Genomic DNA, 19,907 nt, shown 5'->3' with positions numbered 1-19,907 from the left:
ACCAATAAATATTTTTGAAAAATTTAAAGGCAGAATGAAAGACTAAATTATTACCGAAGGCCGAAAGTCCCTCAGAATAAATAAAAAGTTTATTTTGAATGAGAGGTGTGAAATTAAAAATCAAACTAAATTTTCTCTTAGTTTTTCACCCCTGTAACTTATTAAAATAAACATTATATAAGTTCTCAGGGACTTTCGGCCCTCCCTAATAACGTAATCTTTCATTCTGCGTTTAAATTTTTCAAAAATACTTATTAGTTTTCTCAGGATTTGAAAAAAAATGAATCCCCATTTGAATAGCATTGCAGCCGAAAATACGTACCTATTCCCTTAACACACTTTCATATAATCAAATATATAATGAGCAATAAATTACGACAAAAGTTTTGACAGTTTTGTGGTTTGAAAGAAGTTAGAATTTTTAAATGTCAAAATTCTCAAAATTGTAGAATAGAAATGGATTCTAGTGACGAAGAGTTACAGTTTTTTAATTTGTTTATGGTAGAGTAGATGAAATATTGTATGAAACTGTGCGTGAAGTACTTTTTGCGAACTTTCGTGATGTATAGCACCCGCTCCGCTGTCGCTCGTGCTCTAAATATCGAGTGCGTTCGCAAAAAGCATACTTCACGAACTGTTTCATAAATAACTATTTTCGTTTGATGCATAATTTTTAAGGTATTCGCAAAAGAAACGTCCGAAAGGCGACATTTTTCAATGAAAATGGCAAATTTTCAACCACGAAAAACTCAAAAAATATAGTTTTCAAAAGAAATTATGGAACAGTTTTTGCTTAGAATTAGGTTATTTAGCCACTTCTGTGGTTATTTCGACCAAAAAATTGTCCACCCATAAGATAAAAGCACACATCAGCATAGGTTAGATTTTGAATTAGGAGATAGGTGAAGGCTATTTCCAAAATTTAATTAAAATCCATGCAGTAGGATAGAATCTTGTTCAGAATCTATTTATTTGTGGGATTTTTATAGTTAACTATGTATTTATTTTTAATTGAAAATAAGCCACAATTTAACTAAAAAAATGATTTTATTAAGGTTTCAATGTCCAGATGGAACGTCGTTGTCAAAATACAAAATATTAATGAATTAAACAAAAATGTTGTTGCTTAGTAAAGAATTTTTCTAATAATAGAATTCCGAGGAAATATCCTGTTCTTGCTCTGACGTACTTGCATATACCATATCAACTATTTTTTCCTTAGTACGGACAACAAAATTGTTAATTACGTATCATACTATATTATCAACTTTATAGTAACTGTCCCTTACGTTGGTTTTTCCTTGCAGTTTTTTCTTTTTTGTTTTGCTGATTCCAGAACTCTTAGCGGAGCGGAGAGGTTGAAGTTGAGCAATAAACTAAGACGCTAAAAGCTCAGTTACACGATGTTATTAACTCGTTATAGTTACTGGAGCGGGTACTGGTGGCCGAGGCGAGTGTTATTACAAGTATAGTGGCGTCTACACTCTAAAACCGTTTTTTAATGTGTACAGTGCCTGTTCACACATGTAGGAAGATGCAAACGCAATTATCTTCTCAGCGTGAGATTTCAGGTTTGGGAAATTTTATTTTGACAGGACATTGTAGAACTCAGGTTTAAAAACATTGAGAAATATCTTCAATTCAGTGTTACATTGGAACTCATTAAGTTCGAGATGCAGTCCTGGTTTTACTAATTTAAAGTCTACATTAAACGGACTATTTGTCCATGTCCTTTATCGATAACTTCGAAGTCTTGAAATCTTTAAACTCGTCATGAAGACATTTCACGCTTTCTGTTAGCTCTCCACGCTTTTACGCTTTTCTGTTGGAGTGTTGACACTCATCCATTCCTTTTTTTTTTCTCATGAAAACGATTTCGTCTTTAAGATCAAAACGCCATCAAAAACCCGACCTGCCCTTTTCCGTCTTACTTTAGTGTAGTAAAGTAGGTACATCAGAATATTCACACTGGAATGAATCAAAAATCTCTTGAAATTGTCTTGATAGACAATTATTAGACAATTTAATAGACAATTATTGACAGCTCATAACTGTGGTGGTTGGAGAACGCAGAGGTCGAAGAGGCAACAGAATATTTAAACAGAGAGAAACATTTCAAATACCCTATGTTGCGTAAATTTTGGGGTTACTAAAAACCATGTCGCGGGCCTGATTGAGTAGTCCAAAGGGCCGTCCCTCGGGCCGAACTTTACCCATGTCTGAATATAGCCATACAAAAGCATTAGGCTCAAAAAAAATTTTAAATTTTACCCAAATATGATGCAGCTACCATTCGATTAATTTTTTTTAATTTGCTCCAGATTTTGCCCTGTGATTGATTCATTGATTCATACAATAACCTATTATAACAAATTATTGTTTTATAATGTTAATAAAAAGTTTAAAATAGTAATAGACGTCAGTCAAAGAGTATAATAAGTGAATTCCTAATACATAGTTTTTCTTAAAATGTCAAGGAATGTTTCTTACAATGTCAAAAATTAAATGTAGTCTAGGAAACAGAGGTTGAAGCTTGCAAACTGGACACAAGTCGGGTTTCAGTTTTTTTGGTATATCAAGGGGTGTTTATTATAAGACTAAATTTTTCTTACAAAATTTTGCCCCGGGACCCCTATTTTCATACCTTTGAAGGAAGGGGGTAATTTGTAGTTTTATTGGAAACGTAGCCCTTCCTGTACGTTTTGCAAAAAATTTCCTTAATAGAAATATTAAGAATACTAAATTTCCCTCTATTTATTCTCAGACAGCATACGTCTATCATTAACCGTTTAGCGGGTTTAACCATTAAAAAAACCCTTTTTACACCATCTGACCGCTTATGCTAGCGTAAAAATAACTTTCAGCGATTAACCATGTACAAGTATTATTTACAAATTTGTATAATTCACCCCATAGTTTTCCTGGAACTACCCCATAAAAATTAAAATTATTAAAGAAAATATGCACAAAAGGATTTTGGGACACCACTGTGGCTTTAAGGTGCAAATAAAATAAAATATGCATAGGTCATAATTTGTAGCTGATATTGTGTTATTTTTATTTGCCATAAATACTTTATCAATAAAATGACCAGGTGACTAAAAAAAATAAAAACTTGAGCCCGTCCAAGCATTTTTGAGGCTTACCGCGCCACTGTGCCGTAAAGGTTGCTTATAAGAAACAAATGCATATGACCTTATTTGTAGAGAATATAGTTCTCTTTAACCCTGTGTAAGTTCTGTTTAAAAAAAAATGCATAGGTAATGAAAAAATCATAAAAACATGCTTGCCAAACTTATTTTCAGGAATAGAAGTAGTTTCCGCAGCGACGACGTTGCAATAACCATATTTATGAAAAACCCTATTGATGGAGCCCTATTGATATGCCCATATGGGTCAAAAAGCAAATTTTTTTGTTTCAATCACCCCCTTTAATTTTTTATTATTTTTGGCTACAGGTGTTCCAACAAGAAATCGCTTTTGGTATCAATGCATGGATAATAAGAACGTGTACAAAATAATATGTCAACTAAAACTGTCACTGTGATAGTGGCAGTTGCCAAACTCATCCGATACGTCTAAAGGTGGCAAACAATCAACATAATATATAATGTAAATTCATAGGTTGATATCGCTCAATTTCTCAGCTCGACTAGTTTCATCTCTTTTTATCTGCCAACTTAATACGTTTTCCATCTTTTGTGCTATTTTGCTGGTTATTTTCACGCTTATCACTGTATTATAAAGCAATTTAATAAAGGGCATGGTGTGTGAAGAATTCCAAGAAAATCACTTTCTTGATTAATTCTCCTTTTTTTGGAGTAGTTCCGGGGAGAAAATTGGAGTGCAATATACAAATTTTGTAAATAACACTGGTACATGGGTAATCGCTATAAGTTTTGTTACTCTACCATAAGCATTTCAGATGGTATAAAAAGAAGTTTTTAAAATGTAACAGTCTGTAATTAAAAAATGAGTAATTGCCCTTAAATGAAACATATACCAAAAAATCAGCCACTTATTTGTGATTAATTGTCGCAGGGTTTCTTCTTGATTCCCATTATAATTAGGGATTTTTTTTTTAAACATTTTTGTTAAAAACTTGGCGGCACCACCCCCGCTAAACAGTGGGTGATAGACATATGCTGTCGGAGTATAAATTGTAGGAAATATAGTTTCCTAACGTACAGGAAGGGCTACGTTTCGCAAAAACCAAAAATTACCCCCTTTAAAGGAATGAAAATGGGGGTTACGGGGCGAATTTTTTTAAGAAGAAGTTAGTCTTATAATAAGCCCCCTTTGATATGTCAAAAAAAAGTAAAATTGGACATGTGTTCAGCTTATGAGGTTCAACCCTTGTTTCCCTATCAATAAACAATAATATTTACCATTTACGCCGTCTTTTCCATCCTTGCCTGGTAGACCGTCCTTGCCAGGTGCTCCATCATATCCATTCCTGCCTGGTCTCCCATACAGGCCCGGTTCTCCAGGTAAACCATCTCTACCATCCAGACCGGGACGACCTTGTTCTCCTTTTTCTCCTGGAAATCCTGGGGAACCTTTAAAAGGATGACGAAATCATAATCAAGCCAAAAAATATTTACAATCTTAAAATCTCAGCAAAAAATGTTACCCCTGCCAAGAAAGACAAAATGCTGAAAAAATCTTTAGAGATATTTGTAGGGTCTAAAAGGTATATGAGAGCTAACTGACGAAATATCCGTAAATTATTGTTTTTAAGTGTATATTTCAGGGTCACCACCGAATTGCGTGAAAATTTGGATTTAGGTTCTACTTAACCTCCACTTCAGAGTTGGACTTGTGCCGTTGTTTTCTATTGCTTAAGTGGGTGAAAGTCACTCCTTCTCGGGGATGAAAGAATATACGTTTAAAATAAGTCCGGAAATCGATAAACGACTAATTATAGGCAACTTTTTTTCTATCGAGCTTTGTAAGTAAATCAATACTTTCCGAGATATTTGTGAGTGAAAACATTTATTTTTTAACAAAAAAAAAAACACGTTTTTAGGCCGTTTTTCGCAAATAACCCAAAAAGTATTTTGTTGAAAAAAATGTTCTTATCAAAATGTAGCTTATAAAAAACGACACAAATGGTGTATTCATATCATTCAAGTCCATACACATAGTAAAAGCAAAAGCATGAAAAATACGTTATTATTCTTCAAATTCAAAATCAAATATTTCAACGTGACATAATCAAAAAATTAAGCATTTTTCAGGGAAAACTCATTAAAATTTTTTAGAATATTTAAAAAAGCTTCTAGCATCAAAACTACGTAAGTTACGTTCTAAATAAAGTTGGCCCTTCTTTTTGTATGATATGTAGATGATGTATTCTCAATATGACCTTATAAATCAGAATTGTTGGTCACATTCCTAAATATTATAAACGATCAAGAAAAGACAATAACCTTTAAAATGGAAAAGGAATATAATAACACCCTTCCTTTCCTCGTTTTAGTCTCAAAGAAGGATACTGGATATGAGACTCAAGTGTATACAAAACCAACACACACCAACAGATATCTAAATTACAAATCAAATCACAACATCAACGTTGAAAAGGGAATCATTAGATTCTTATAACATAATAGAACCAAAATAACTTGTTCTAACGAAAATTCATCCTTAGTAGAAAAACAATTGTTAACATATGTTTTATTAAAAAATGATTATCGTTTATAAATAAGGAATTGTCAAGATTGGATCGAATGGAACAGAACAAATTAGAACGGAATCCTATAATATTTACAAGAAGTAATAGGAGGAAAATATATTGTTGTGATCTTACTTTTGAAATCTAATGATGTTCTCAGATGTAATTTATCTTAATTAATTAATCAATAATTATCTCATTAATCAAACAGATCAAATACCAATATAGTGTCAATCTCAGGGCTAAATTATAATATCAATTACTTACTTTCGTGGCTTCAAAGTATTTCTCAGTGGATTCCTAATCGGGATAGATAAAAGAGAGTAAAATAATACACGCATACGGATTTCAATTAGAAATTATAAAAATCGTTTATTTTATCTAAATGGCAATATCTGCTTAATATTACTTATATCTTATCTTTCTATCTTTATTTAATACAACAGTTACAAAAATGGGAATCTTATTTCTTTTTGTCTCCAAATTTATTTGATTTAAAATGACCTATTATGATTTATCAGTAACAAATTGATTGGGGTTTGATGAAATTTTTATAGTGATTGTGTAGCTCAATTTTCAATGTGTTATTTAATACACAAACCATACATTCATGTCATAACAAATTAGACTGACCTTTACTGATGATTTGACAATGTCTTCACACAAAACACGTTTCCTATTTGCTTGGGTTGCGATCCAAAGACTCGTCCCAGTCTTCCAGTAATGCCTCTGCTCCTTTGAAAACTAAGCCTCGTACAGCCTCGTTCCTGCCTTCTCCTGATGCCGTGTTCTACCTTTTTCAAACACTTCAACAAAACCGGGATACTCTAGACTCAAGGAGTTATATACTATCTCGACTCGGTCTATCACTCGTTCCACGATATCTTACTCTTTATTTTTTAATGACAAAACTAACCAACCCGGCGTTTCACTTTTTTGTACACTTTTCTCGAAAACTGAACTTCGCCCGTCGATCCCTCAAAAAACACTGACTCTCATTGCTCATTCATTCTCCTCCTTCCAAATACCCCTTCCAGCATTCAAAAATCAACCAATCCAAAGCAACTTCCAATTATCCGTATTTACCAACACAAACTTTCCTTTTTCTAAATATCTTAATGGATTTCAAGAAAAAATAATATTCCCCATTTCAATTTTACTTTCCACATTAACCCTCTTTACAAATTTAATAACCTATTATCTTATTTGCTAGAATATGAATTATCGGTGGTTATTCACACCTTTCCACGAACACTTTCTTTTTAAACATCACTCTAATTGTTTACTCGAGTCGTATTGTTCCTGGGGTTCGTAAACACTTCTCCGAAACACTTTCTTAAAAACTACCTATACATAATTTGTTTTATACAGGGTGTTCCAAATTTACATGCCCGCGGTCGAGAAAAACGAAAACCTTTATTTTTATTTGAATTTTAAATATAACAATAGACTTTTATTTCTTATGTCAAATAGGAATTTAACAATACATACAATACCATATCGCACCTCCGCTAAAATAGTGTCACAACTCAAAAAAAAAATAAAAAACGGTTGTATTTCACCAAAAGTTTAATAAAACTACAAAATCTTATCTCAAAAAGTGTAACATTCTAAACATTTTTTAATGAGTGTTCCCCAAAAAGTGCTTTCTTTTTTGGTTATTCCACGTTGAAACATTCGATTTGGAATTTGATGAATAAGAACGAATTTTTCATATGCTCCAACCATGCTTTACTAAGGGACTTCGTGAATACACCATTTTTTTTTTCTTTTTTTATATGCAACATTTTTAATCAAAATAGATTTTTAGATAAAATACTTAGTTTTTGAGTTATTTGCATTTTTTTGTTGAAAAATAAACATTTTCACTCTCAAATAGCTCGAAAAATATTTATTAAGTTAAAAAACTCTATACAACAAAAGTTGCTCAGAATTAGTCAGTTTATCCATTTCCGGATTTATTTTAAACGTACATTTCTTCACCCGCAAGAAGGGTTGACATTCACCCCCCAAGTAAAAGTGACCAACGGCACACGTTCAACTTTAAAGTGGAGGGTAAGTAGAACCTAAATCCAAATTTTCATGTAATTCGTTGTTGACTGAAAATTCCACGGTATCGCCATATTTCACGTTCATTAACTGGGCTATAAAGGCGTACTTCTGATTTTGCTTTGTGTTTTTAACAATCTGAAAAAGTGATAAAAAAGTGTAAAAAAGACTATCCAATCGGCTGGAAAGGCGATGACCACAATTTTCTGGGATTCACCAGGTGTGATCTATATCCACTTCCTAGTGCTTTACTATGCCGCATTATTAGCACGATTTGACGTCGAATTTCAGAAAAACGGTCCCAATTGCGGAAGAAAAGAATACTCTTCAACCATGACAACACTCCGGCTCACACCTCCGCCATCGCCATGGCCAAATTGATCGAATTGGGCTATAAACTGCCGTTATATCCAACGTATTCTTCAGATTTGGGCCTGTATGACTTCTTTTTGTTTCCAAACTTGAAAAAGTCATTCGCCGGGCAAAAATTTAAGTCGAATAAAGAGTTCATCATCGCCACGGAAGCCTACTTTGCAGACCTCGAGAAAAGGTATTCTTCAGAAGGGTTAAAGAAGGTGGAGCAATGCTAGGTCAAGTGTATCGAGCTAAAAGGAGACTACGTTCAGAAATAAATCGCCACTTTTCCAAAATTTTTGTTTTTCTTATGAAAGCTAAGTACTTATCGGACTGCCCTAGTATATGTGCATAACCGACATTTTGTTGCTATATAGTATATAATATGGGGTGTCACAATCTTTTTGTTTCCATACATTACGCCCGCACTGTATATTTTAATCTCTTATAAAATGAGCACTGGAGACACCGTAACCCCAAGCTAACGATGAAGAAGATTACTGAAAACTACTTTGTCCTCCGTTTATACATGTTGCTGATTGCTATCGAACTTTGTCTATAAATTGTTGTTCTATTAATTACTCTCGCAATATACTAAGTGAAGTTTCTGAGCCATAGTTCGTTTTACAGGATGAGTCATGAGGACCTGTACATACTCCTATCTCTTATGGAGGCCACTGTAGGGAATAACATATGACTGTTAAAAAGTGTCTGCTCCCATTGTTTAATAATATACAAGGCGAGTTGCGAATTTTGACAGAAACTTGTATTCGTCTTAATTTTTGGACGGTTAGATCGATGTGTCTCTTATTTTGGTCAATCGTTACACTATTACCACCTAAACAACATATTTATTTAAACTAGAAACAAAAATATAAGTCCGGCTTTAAAAAATTAATTCCTTTGGGTTTTAGAAAAAATTTCACACTGTATACGGTTTTTGAAAACTCTAATAAGAATATTACAAATTAGACAAACAGGCAATTAAAATGGCATATTTATTTTTTCCCTGTGACAAAATTCCCTGTGTTGACAATAAGGTGTTTCTCAATCAAAAGTTGAGAGATAGTGCAGTCACTGAATGTAGATATGAGCGATTACCTCCGATTTAGTTGAACCTACATCGATTTGCATGGAAATTTGTGAGTGGCTAGAGCATGTCTCAAGGAACAAAAGTAACATGGTGCCAACTTGCTCTTTTACCCTGGGGGTGGATGCCACCTCTTCTCGGGGGTGAAAATTATTTTCGTAAAAATAACCATATACTTCGATATAGGGACAAATTCTAAGCAAAATTTGTTATATAAAGTTATTAAAACAAATCAAAACTTTTTGAGTTATTAAAAATTAAACATTGTAATTTTTCGTGAAAAAAATGCATGTTTTTAATCGATTTTTGATAAGTAACTCAAAAACTATAAGTTTTAACAAAAAAGTTATTCTTGCCAAAATTAAAGCAAATAAAACATGAAATAAACTCCTTACTAAAAAAACCGTTTAGTGTTAACTAAAATGAATGAACTAATTGAATGTATTTTTTTTTTCGGCGAGCACTCAAATCTAAGAATTAAAGCTTAAATAACGGGAAAATGATGCATTTTATAACATAAACTTATTAAACATTTGTCAAAGTACTTAGAAATATCTATCAACTGAGTCCCCGAACAAGTTGATGGCATTAAAATTTATGCTCCAAAAATTTTTCAAAATTTATATTTTAAAGTTGTTCTGAAGCTATTTTCTAGTGGCATTTTTACAATTTTAACTATTTATAATGGGAAATAAGCCACAATATTATTAAAAAATGATTTTTATTAACGTTTCGACGCCCAAATCGGGTGCCGTTGTCAAAAGACAAAATACTACTAACATAAACAAAAATGTTGTTGCTTAGTAAAAAAATTCTTCTAATAATTTATTTAATTTGACTCATTTATATCGGCAATTCAGATAGATATGATACATTTTAAAGTAGAAGACTTTAAAATGATATTGCCAATATTTATGAGTTGCCAATATTTTAAAATTTTTTCCAAAAAAATGTTATTGTGCTTTTTTAAATAACTCCGTCAATTTTTAAGATATCAGGTTCACCTGAAAACCATTTGAAAGTCAATTCCAAGTGATATTAAGCCGCGTTGAATTTAATCTATAAAACCCTTTACTTTTTTTTTGATAAATATGATAAAATAAAAATTGCGATAATTTTAAAAACTCTGATTATTTTAAAATATACCTTTTTCTAAAATATGCATTCTAAACCGGTTAAAATTGTTGAAATCATTACCTACGCTAATATCACGAAATTATGGTAAGGATTACTATCAATTTTAATTTTTGTGGAAATGGCGTATGTTTTTTATTTCACTTTTTCCTAAAAAATTCGAAAGTTTTCTTTTATTTTCATCACAACTTGCGTAAGTTTAATGATATTAACTTCTTCTGGAGCTCATTTGATAGGAATGCCGAAGTACTTTGACAAATGTTTAGCAGGTATATTTAAAAAATGCATAGTTTTTCCGTAATTTAAGACTGTATAGTTAGATTTGAGTACTCATCGAAAAAAATATACATTCAATTATTACCCATAACTCACTTTGAATTAACATTTGTTGAGTTCTTTAAGTGGGGAGTGTATTAAATTTTATATTGTCTTCAATTTTGGTAATAATAAATCGATAAAGGTTCAACGAAACCGGAGATGAATACCTTGAGTTACTGCACTAAGGCCCGGTACTTTATGTCTCCGTTAACAGCCGGTTAGTTAACCGGGGTTTAATCGGGACAGAAATATATGCATAACATAGACATAAACGCAATTATACTTATTATTATATTCATAAATAATTATAATAATAATTATAATTGCTTTTATTACAACGCAAGAGGCCCTATGAGGTACTTTTCTGTCCCGATTAAACCCCGGTTAGCTAATCGAGGTTTAACCGGGACATAAAGTACCGGCCCTAAGAGTGTTAATGGTAGGGGAGCCCAAGCGGGGATTTTTGCAGTTACTCGAGCGCGTCAGATTATTACATGGGGAGAAACCTTGTACCCTGAAAATGTACCTCTACCAAATGTTGGCTCCTAATGCAGGGGAGTTCGTTAAGGGGGGTCGAAAAAAAAATCTATCCTTAGAAAAGCTCGAAATCGTCAGATTAAGATAAGGTAAGTTAAGTACATGCAAAAACGGTGTATATTTCAGAAATCTGACGATTGGAGCGGAGCGGGGCTGTAAGAAAATGGGTACAAAAGTGCCAAAGTTTTCAAAGGAAAAAGCGAATATTTCGCGAAATGCATGCCAGATCGAAAAACTACAAAATATGTACTCAATATTTTTTAAAAATCTATCGAATGATACCAAACACGACTTACCACGGAGAGGGTTGGGGGGTAAATTTATTATTTTAAATACGAATCCCGCGATATTTCGCGAAATGAACATCAGAGCGAAAAAATGAAAAATACACTTATTCAATATTTTTGAAAAATCTATCGAATGACATCAAACACGGGGGTGGGGTGGGTTTACTTTAAAATCTTAAATGGTAGCCCCCATTTTTTATTGCAGATTTGGATTCCTTACGTAAAAATAAGTAACTTTTATTCGAGACATTTTTTCTAATTATGGATAGATGGTGCTATAATCTAAAAAAACGATTGTTGGAAATGGAAAATTAAATTAAAAATGGACAAGTTCCCACTAAAATGGAAAACTTTACTTAACTTTTTTTGGTTTTAGGACCTACTCTTCATAACCCAATAGGTCCCCAAAGCGCTGGAGTGACTGCACATTTAGAATACTTTGCTCCCCTACCATAAGAAATAATAATTTACCTCCTTATCACATCCAACAAGTCCGACGATTGCATTCAGGAGATGAAATCCTACGATTACAATTTGTTAGGTGGATTGCGAATAATGATCGCTTATTGTATAGGGCCCTTTTTACTGACGAAGCCCAGTCCATGAGGGATGAAATAAATAACTCGCGCAACTCACATATTTGGGCAGACGAAAATCCCCATGCGATTCACGAATCTCGTTCGCAGTATAGATTTTCAGTAAATGTTTGGATAGGAGTAATTGACAGACAACTAATAGGCCCCCATTTCTTTAATGCACGGTTGACAGGTGCTGTGTACCTAGATTTTTTACAAAATATTTGGCCGAATCTGCTTGCCAATGTAGACGCCCGAGGTATGTACTTTATGCACGATGGGGCATCACCACATTTCTCAGTTGCTGTTCGTCAACATCTTCATGTAACTTATGGAAATAGGATGCCATGACGCGGGGGGCCTCATGCATGGCCACCTAGATCACCTGATTTAAACCCTGTCGACTATTCCATATAGGGTCGATTGAAAGAAATGGGTTATCGAAAAAATATCAAAACATGACAAAAACTAATATTGATAAAATTATTGATTCTTGTATCATTATGAGAAAAAAATGATCCCTTAACTCTCAGGAGGTCTATTAGACAGTTGATGGTCCGACAAATACGTTGTATAGAAACAGATGGATTAAATTTCGAAAATCTGCTATAAATCTCAATTATTGTTTTATTTGTTTCTTCAGTTCCTTTATGTATGTATACAATTGTTGTTTATATACATGCATATTCTTAAACTTACTTAAAACCTGTAAATAAATCTGTTTATATGTGAAGTTCTACATATTGTATTTTCTTGTCGTTAATTTAAAAAATAAATTAACTGTATTTTGCCTTTTGAAATAAAATGCTGAGAATTCAATAAAGCGACACTACCGATGAATCAATAAACAAATATTATACAAGGCGATGTTTTAGTATTATTCAAAAACCTGTTCCTTTTGAAATTCGGGAAATTAGCTAAAACGGTTTTATTATTATAACATACAGCACAAGCTGTGGAATTATTAATACATAATAATATGTATAAATTAAATGTTTGTTAAAAAAATTAATTTTTGTAATAAAAGTTTTTTTTAATTCTATGATTAAACTTTTAATGCATAGTCAAATTTGATTTTTTTAATAAAAAATTAAATAATCGTGTGGGGAAAAAATAAATATGCCATTTTAATTTCCTATTTGTCTAATTTGTAAAATTCTTATTACACTAGTCAGGAAAAAAACAAAAAAAATGCAACTGATATTAAAACGGCTGTACCGGGAAGTTTAAAGCGTCCTGAATGCGAATTCAAACATTAAAATTTTCCACCACGTATAGATTTTAAGTTATCTCCTTCTTAAGGTGCCGTGCATTTCTGCTAGGGGTCCACGCATACATTGTCTTGTCAGGTGAAATGTTAGATGTTGAGTTATAGAATGCATCAAATACTGCTGTTTATTATAAAAAATTTGATACTATATTCGCGGTGTGCAAGTACTTGGAAGGGATACGCGAAACGATCGTGCGCGAATAGCGGAGAAAAATTGCAACTTTTTTAAATAATTCATATTTTCAATTGAAATTGTCAAATTGACGTACATTTCATACCTATTGTCATTTAAGAAGAAAAATTATATATTATGCTCCACAATATTGATATGATATGCAATTATTATATAAAGGTAAATTTAATTAATTGTATTTTGCTTGCAGTACTGCATTCTAATAACTAATTTTATTTACTACATACAATTATTTACGTTTTAATAACATAACCTAAATCTTATTTTTTCTTCTTATTATTTTTTTTTTGGACTATGCCCTTGACAATTATTCAGCAACCAGGACCATATGATTGGCCAATATAATTAAAAGTGCGAATAAAAGTGCAAAGCGTAGAAACTAGGTGTCGCTTTTCCGAACTTGCACGGTCCTAATACACATAAGTTCAGAACTAGAAACAAAAACCATAGTAAATCTTTTGTATACAATTTTCTGCATATCCCAATTTTCCCATAACACTATGTGGATTAACACAAACACACATTTTATTCTGCATAGTAAAAAACTAGGATAGCTCCTGGTTACGGTTCCTAAATATTATAAGTTCTACTAGTAAATTCCATTTAAAAAAAGTCCATTATTGTAATGTGGAACTAGAGTTAAGCATGTCCTTTGGACAAGTGAGGGTCTCGAACTAAATCATGTAATTCGGCTTGTTGGATGCAATAAGGTGCTTTTTCGTCGCTTTAGGGAAAATAAGAATCATTATTTTCTGATACATCATCGGATTTACTTTTATCGCCATACATTTCCAAATCTTCTTCCCAATTTGCCGGGGTCTTGGAACTGGTAAATCTTCTCCATCGAAGATCGGTTTTATTGATGAGATAATATCTATATATTCAATTTTATGCTTGTCTTTCCTTGGAAACCCAGACACTTTTGTCATGCAGAAGTAACAGTCGTTAAAACGGTTTAGAACTATATAAGTTTAAATGGGTAGGTTTACTGATTAAGGATTACCTTTGGTTTATTCTTTATTTAAATGTTAATGTGTTATTCGTAGATCTTAGATATCCCAGTATTGTCAACTTATGCATAATTAAAATCTTGAATGGGTTGCATGTGAGAGTTCATTTTAAATGAAGTAAAAGTCAGACTTACTCTCAATCTTTATTATAACTTCCGACGACCGGTTTCGCTCTTTAAAATTTGTAGAGCATCTTCAGGTCAAAGGTAACAAGTTACAAAATGCTACAAATAAAAACCAGAATTAGCACATTGTCTGGTTGTAAAAGATGCTAAAGATCCATATGATCAAGCCAATGTTGAATAACATACATAAAAGTAGCGAAATAGCATACCAATGCACATGCAAGCATTCATGGGGGTGGTGGTACAAAACTTCCCTCAAACGCAACAACATGCGCAGAAGTATGCTATATATAATCATGCAATCATAACGTGTCGTACTTACATTCGGATACAAGGTGCTATCAACTCAGTTTTCATTATCATGATGTTTCTTTTAAAGTTATGTTAACGGGATATGGTGGAATAGACGGACGATGCAGCAAAGGTAAACAAATCTATACAAATCAAGATTTGTTTACCTTTGCTGCATCGTCCGTCTATTCCACCATATCCCGTTAACATAACTTTAAAAGAAACATCATGATAATGAAAAATGAGTTGATAGCACCTTGTATCCGAATGTAAGTACGACACGTTATGATTGCATGATTATATATAGCATACTTCTGCGCATGTTGTTGCGTTTGAGGGAAGTTTTGTACCACCACCCCCATGAATGCTTGCATGTGCATTGGTATGCTATTTCGCTACTTTTATGTATGTTATTCAACATTGGCTTGATCATATGGATCTTTAGCATCTTTTACAACCAGACAATGTGCTAATTCTGGTTTTTATTTGTAGCATTTTGTAACTTGTTACCTTTGACCTGAAGATGCTCTACAAATTTTAAAAAGCGAAACCGGTCGTCGGAAGTTATAATAAAGATTGAGAGTAAGTCTGACTTTTACTTCATGTATGCATAATTGTTAGGAATAACGTTAATTTGATAACATCACTCACAAATATATTACAAATGACTGTTTTAAAAAAATTTAGTAAAAAACTCATAACTCAAAAATCGTAACTAATTTATTTTTGAAAAAATCATAACTCAAAAATCTTACGTGTTAGGAACTTTTATCATGATATTCATATTCAGAGAGCAAAAATTAACAAAAAACAGCATTTTACATTCCAGTCACAAATTGGTTGTCAACTAGGGTTATAATTTTTAAAAACCGTATACAGGGGGAATTTTTTTAAGACCAAAACGATCTAATTTTTTAAAACCGGACCTGATTTTTTTCTAGTATAAATAAATCAATTGATTAGATGGTAGTAGTGTAACGATTGGCCAAAATAAGAGACAAGTCGATCTTACCATTTAAAAATTATGACGAATACAAATTTCTGTAAAAATCAACAACTCGCCCTGTATATTATTAAACAATGGGAGCAGACCTATTAAAGAATAGGGGCCTCCATACTAAGTAGGAGTATGTACAGTTCCTCATGACTCACCCTGTATACATTGCGACAAAGGCAGTATTATTAAATCTAAGACTTCTCGTTTGATGTGTTAATATTATTTCGTTTTCGAAGACAGTGGTTACAGTTTGGTCTAGAAATATATCCTCCTCTTCTATATTTTTTCCTTCGTAAGGATGTAGTGGCGTCATGTAATTTATTTGACTATTTCTGTTCAATTGTCTCTCTTCTGTGCGTGTTGTTTTACTTCGGAGAATGAGTAACCCGTCATGTTCTTTATTTGGACCATCGTACTGGAGATCTTCCTCGGGATCTACAATCTTCCCTATGCGCTACGTTTCCTTCAACCATCATTCGTTCCATGCCTTCTCTTCTTCTAGTTATACGTCCAAACTTTCTCAGAATATTTTGGTTGATAGTCTTGGTGAATATAGTTTTTATGTTAAGTTCTTCTAGTATTTATTTGTGATATGTGCGGTACATGGTAAGGGCAACCTTCTACGGTAGACCCACATTTCAAATGCCATTATACGCTTTGACTCAGCTCTTTTGTCGGTCCATTTTCCTGAAACGTAGGTGGCGATAGGAAATGTTAATGCTCGAACAAGTCGTAATTTTTTTGCTTTTTGTAAATTCGTTATTCTTCCATATTTTTGTTAGTTTGACTATTGCCGTTCTGGCCATTATGATGTGTTGACGGATCTCGTCTTTGCATCCTCCACTGTTAGTGACGACGGAGCCTAAGTAATTAAATTGTCTGACCTCTTCATACCCTACACTTTGTAACATTTATCAGATGTTTTCATATTATTTGTATAACATAATAAGCCAAATAGTACATTAATATAAAAAAAAAACAAAATAAACAGACCGTCAAATCCTCTATCTCCTTTGTCTCCTTTGCGCCCCCATAATCCAGGTTCCCCTAAAAGAAATAAAAGTCAACGAAAAAAGAAAAGAAAAAATATTTAACAAACCTTTAGCCCCCATAGAACCCTTTGAGCCAGAAAAGCCTCTATTTCCTAAAATTAAATAAAATAAAATTTAAAAATTTAAATAAACAATAAAAAAGTAAAATAAAAATAAAAAAGTGATTGCAACAAAGTAATGATTCAGTAAATTACAGCTGAAAAAAAAGTGAATATGTTTACACCCCAAAACAAGAATTGTAAGTTGGCATGTAGAATCACCTTCGCAAGAAGTGTTCAGTATTGTATTGCTAAATACTAAGTTTTCAATCTGATAGAATATAAAGAAACACTAAAAATATTTCTGTACATCCCACCAGATTGAAATCAATGGGAACCTTCTGTGGTTACACCTCCGAGGCTTCCAAAATTTGCAAGCCATAACGGATGCTGAGACTAAAGAAGGTGAGGGAATTTTACAAGTTATAATTCACATCCCACCTGCTCAGCGCGGTAAAGTTCCAACGAAAATTGTTCCCTTCGTACTCCAATCAGAGTAAACATGTATAGTAGAACCCCGATTATCCGTGCTCCCCGGAACCGGACGTGGTACGAATAATTAAAATGCACGGATAATCCGAACATTCATTTCTTATATATAATACATATGTACACACATACATGTGCGTAACCGAAAGCAATAGTGCCCTGAGTATCACTGCTATCGATATTGCATTATACGTTTCCCTCACCGCGTATAGTAGAGTTTCCATCGAGTCATTTACAGTGAAGTTATTTCGATAAAACCCCAAAAATGAAATTTAAGTGATGGAATATCATAGCACGGATAATCCGCAGCCCGGATAATCCACGCACTGATAATCGGAATTCTACTGTAAATCAAAAATGAATAACCTTTTTCAATTTCCTTGCAACATGAAACTACAGTCGCATCATATTCTAGTTCAATCAGAAGAGTGCAGCAAGCACCTCTACCGGTTTCTAAACTTAGTAGTCTCTCATCAGGAGCCATATATGCCTTTCTGACCCAACCCGGACAAACCCTGGCAGGGATGCCCTAGCGACAACTGCTAGCAAAAGACTAAGTTTTCAATCCAATAGCATATAAAGCAACACTAAAAATATTACTTACATCCCACCAGATTGAAAACAATGGGAACCATCTCTGGTTACACCTCCGAGGCTTCTAATGAATTATAACTTCACCCATCTCCTTTAGTCTCAGCATCCGTTATGGCTTGCAAATTTTAAAGGCCTCGGAGGTGTAACCAGAAAAGGTTCCCATTGTTTTCTGGTGGGATGTGGAGTAATATTTTCAGTGTTGCTTTATATGCTATTAGATTGAAAACTTAGTCTTTTGCTAGCAGTTGCCGCTAGGGCATCCCTGCCATTTCGTTCGTTGCAATCCGTAACTGCACGCCGGGGTTTGTCCTGGTTGGGTCAGAGAGAGCAGCATGTGTGTCTCCTGATGAGAGACTAATAAGTGTCAAAACCGGTAGAGGTGCTTGCTGCACTCTCTGATTGAACTAGAATATGATGCGGCTGCAGTTTCGTGTTGCAACGAAATTGAAAATGGTTGCCGAGTGGACCGCACGTAATCAACCGACTCCAAAGCGTGGAAAGACGCAACAGCCAACTCGCAAAGTTATGGCAACAATATTTGAACTGCTAACTGCAAAAAGGGGACTTCCAACAAATTTTCATAAATTCACTATTTGGTATCGTTGGGTAATATACACGTAAACACATCGTTTCCAACAAAAATGAGACATCTATGTCTATTTTAAGTATATTAAAAATGGAGACTAAAATTTCTCTAACTGCAAAAGGGGACTTTTACAGTAGAAGTTTCCTTTTTGCAGTTAATACATAAGCTGCTGTGTGGCGCCGCACTCGATATCAGTGGATGTTTTCTCTTCAATACAAGCACGAATACCAGTAGACAGTAGATAACAGCGGTGTCCACAGTACTTTTCCACTTGAATTGTTTATGCGAGAGGTTTTGTTGTATCACATCTCATAACTTTTTTGACAATCAGTCCTGTGATGGATGACCGAAGTTAAGTTTAACGTTTGAGTTAAAGTTAAGATAACTCTCAGGAATAACGTGCCCATAACTGTATAGGTAAAATTTGGTGTGCTGTATCGCTCGCAGTTATGAGATAGTTATATCATCAACGTTATATTAGAAAGAAGTTTTGAGGAACAAATTTTGAAGTAACAAAGAGAACCTTATGTACAAATAGTACAAGTTGGAGTGAGCGAGAGAGATTGTTCCGAACATACCCGTCGTCGGCTACTGCCGATGACCGAACAGGAAACAGCTGTTTGGGTTCCTTGGTGTTTGTAAGTTGCTTTCAAACGGTAGATAGAAACAGGGTTGCCAGATTGGTGTATTCTCCCAAAATTTTGGGTTAATTTGAAAGCGTCTATTGAAATTTTTCTAAGCAGAAATTGTAGTGGGATTTTTTGGGGGCGGAAAATTATGGATGATTTTAAGGGGTCATGGTAAATTAAATTTGCGAATGTACATAGAACTGTATATTATACTCCCATATAATCGAAGACGATAGGAACTATGAATTATTTCCATGGCCCTCGTTGATATTGTAGTATGAATTTTGCTTTACTATTCTCTTCATTTGACTAATAATTTATTAAAATGCGGCAACAACTTAAATTTGGAGACTTTGGGGTATTCGAGCTTCAATTTCAGGGAATTTCAGTTTCTAAGTGGGGGATTTATAAAATATCATCTGGCAACTCTGGATAGAAAGCTCAGTATGTACTTAAAATAAAATTTCAACTTATATCGCTCGATTTGATTTTTGTATAATTTTTAAAATTGTATTACCCTTCTATTCTTAATTATTAAATTACTAGCTTCTAAATTCACTTGATTTCTGTCTAAAAACAAGTCAAAAGATGAACCTAACCTTGCATAACTAC

General features: G+C 33.4%; 1 protein-coding gene across 1 annotated transcript in view; it reads right to left on the bottom strand.

Moving 5' to 3' along the window:
* The window catches only part of LOC126890298 (collagen alpha-1(X) chain-like), a 342,832-nt gene that overhangs the window by 300,504 nt on the left and 22,421 nt on the right, over positions 1-19,907 (bottom strand). The window contains exons 3-5 of the mRNA XM_050659156.1: positions 17,007-17,051; positions 16,901-16,954; positions 4,389-4,559 (exon numbers count right to left, since the gene is read on the bottom strand). Of these exons, the coding sequence (XP_050515113.1) occupies positions 4,389-4,559; positions 16,901-16,954; positions 17,007-17,051 (270 nt within the window). The remainder of the gene's footprint in view (positions 1-4,388; positions 4,560-16,900; positions 16,955-17,006; positions 17,052-19,907) is intronic.

This window comes from Diabrotica virgifera, chromosome 8, assembly GCF_917563875.1.
Source record: "Diabrotica virgifera virgifera chromosome 8, PGI_DIABVI_V3a".
Lineage (NCBI taxonomy): Eukaryota > Metazoa > Arthropoda > Insecta > Coleoptera > Chrysomelidae > Diabrotica > Diabrotica virgifera.
This window is presented reverse-complemented; position numbering and strand designations above follow the sequence as displayed.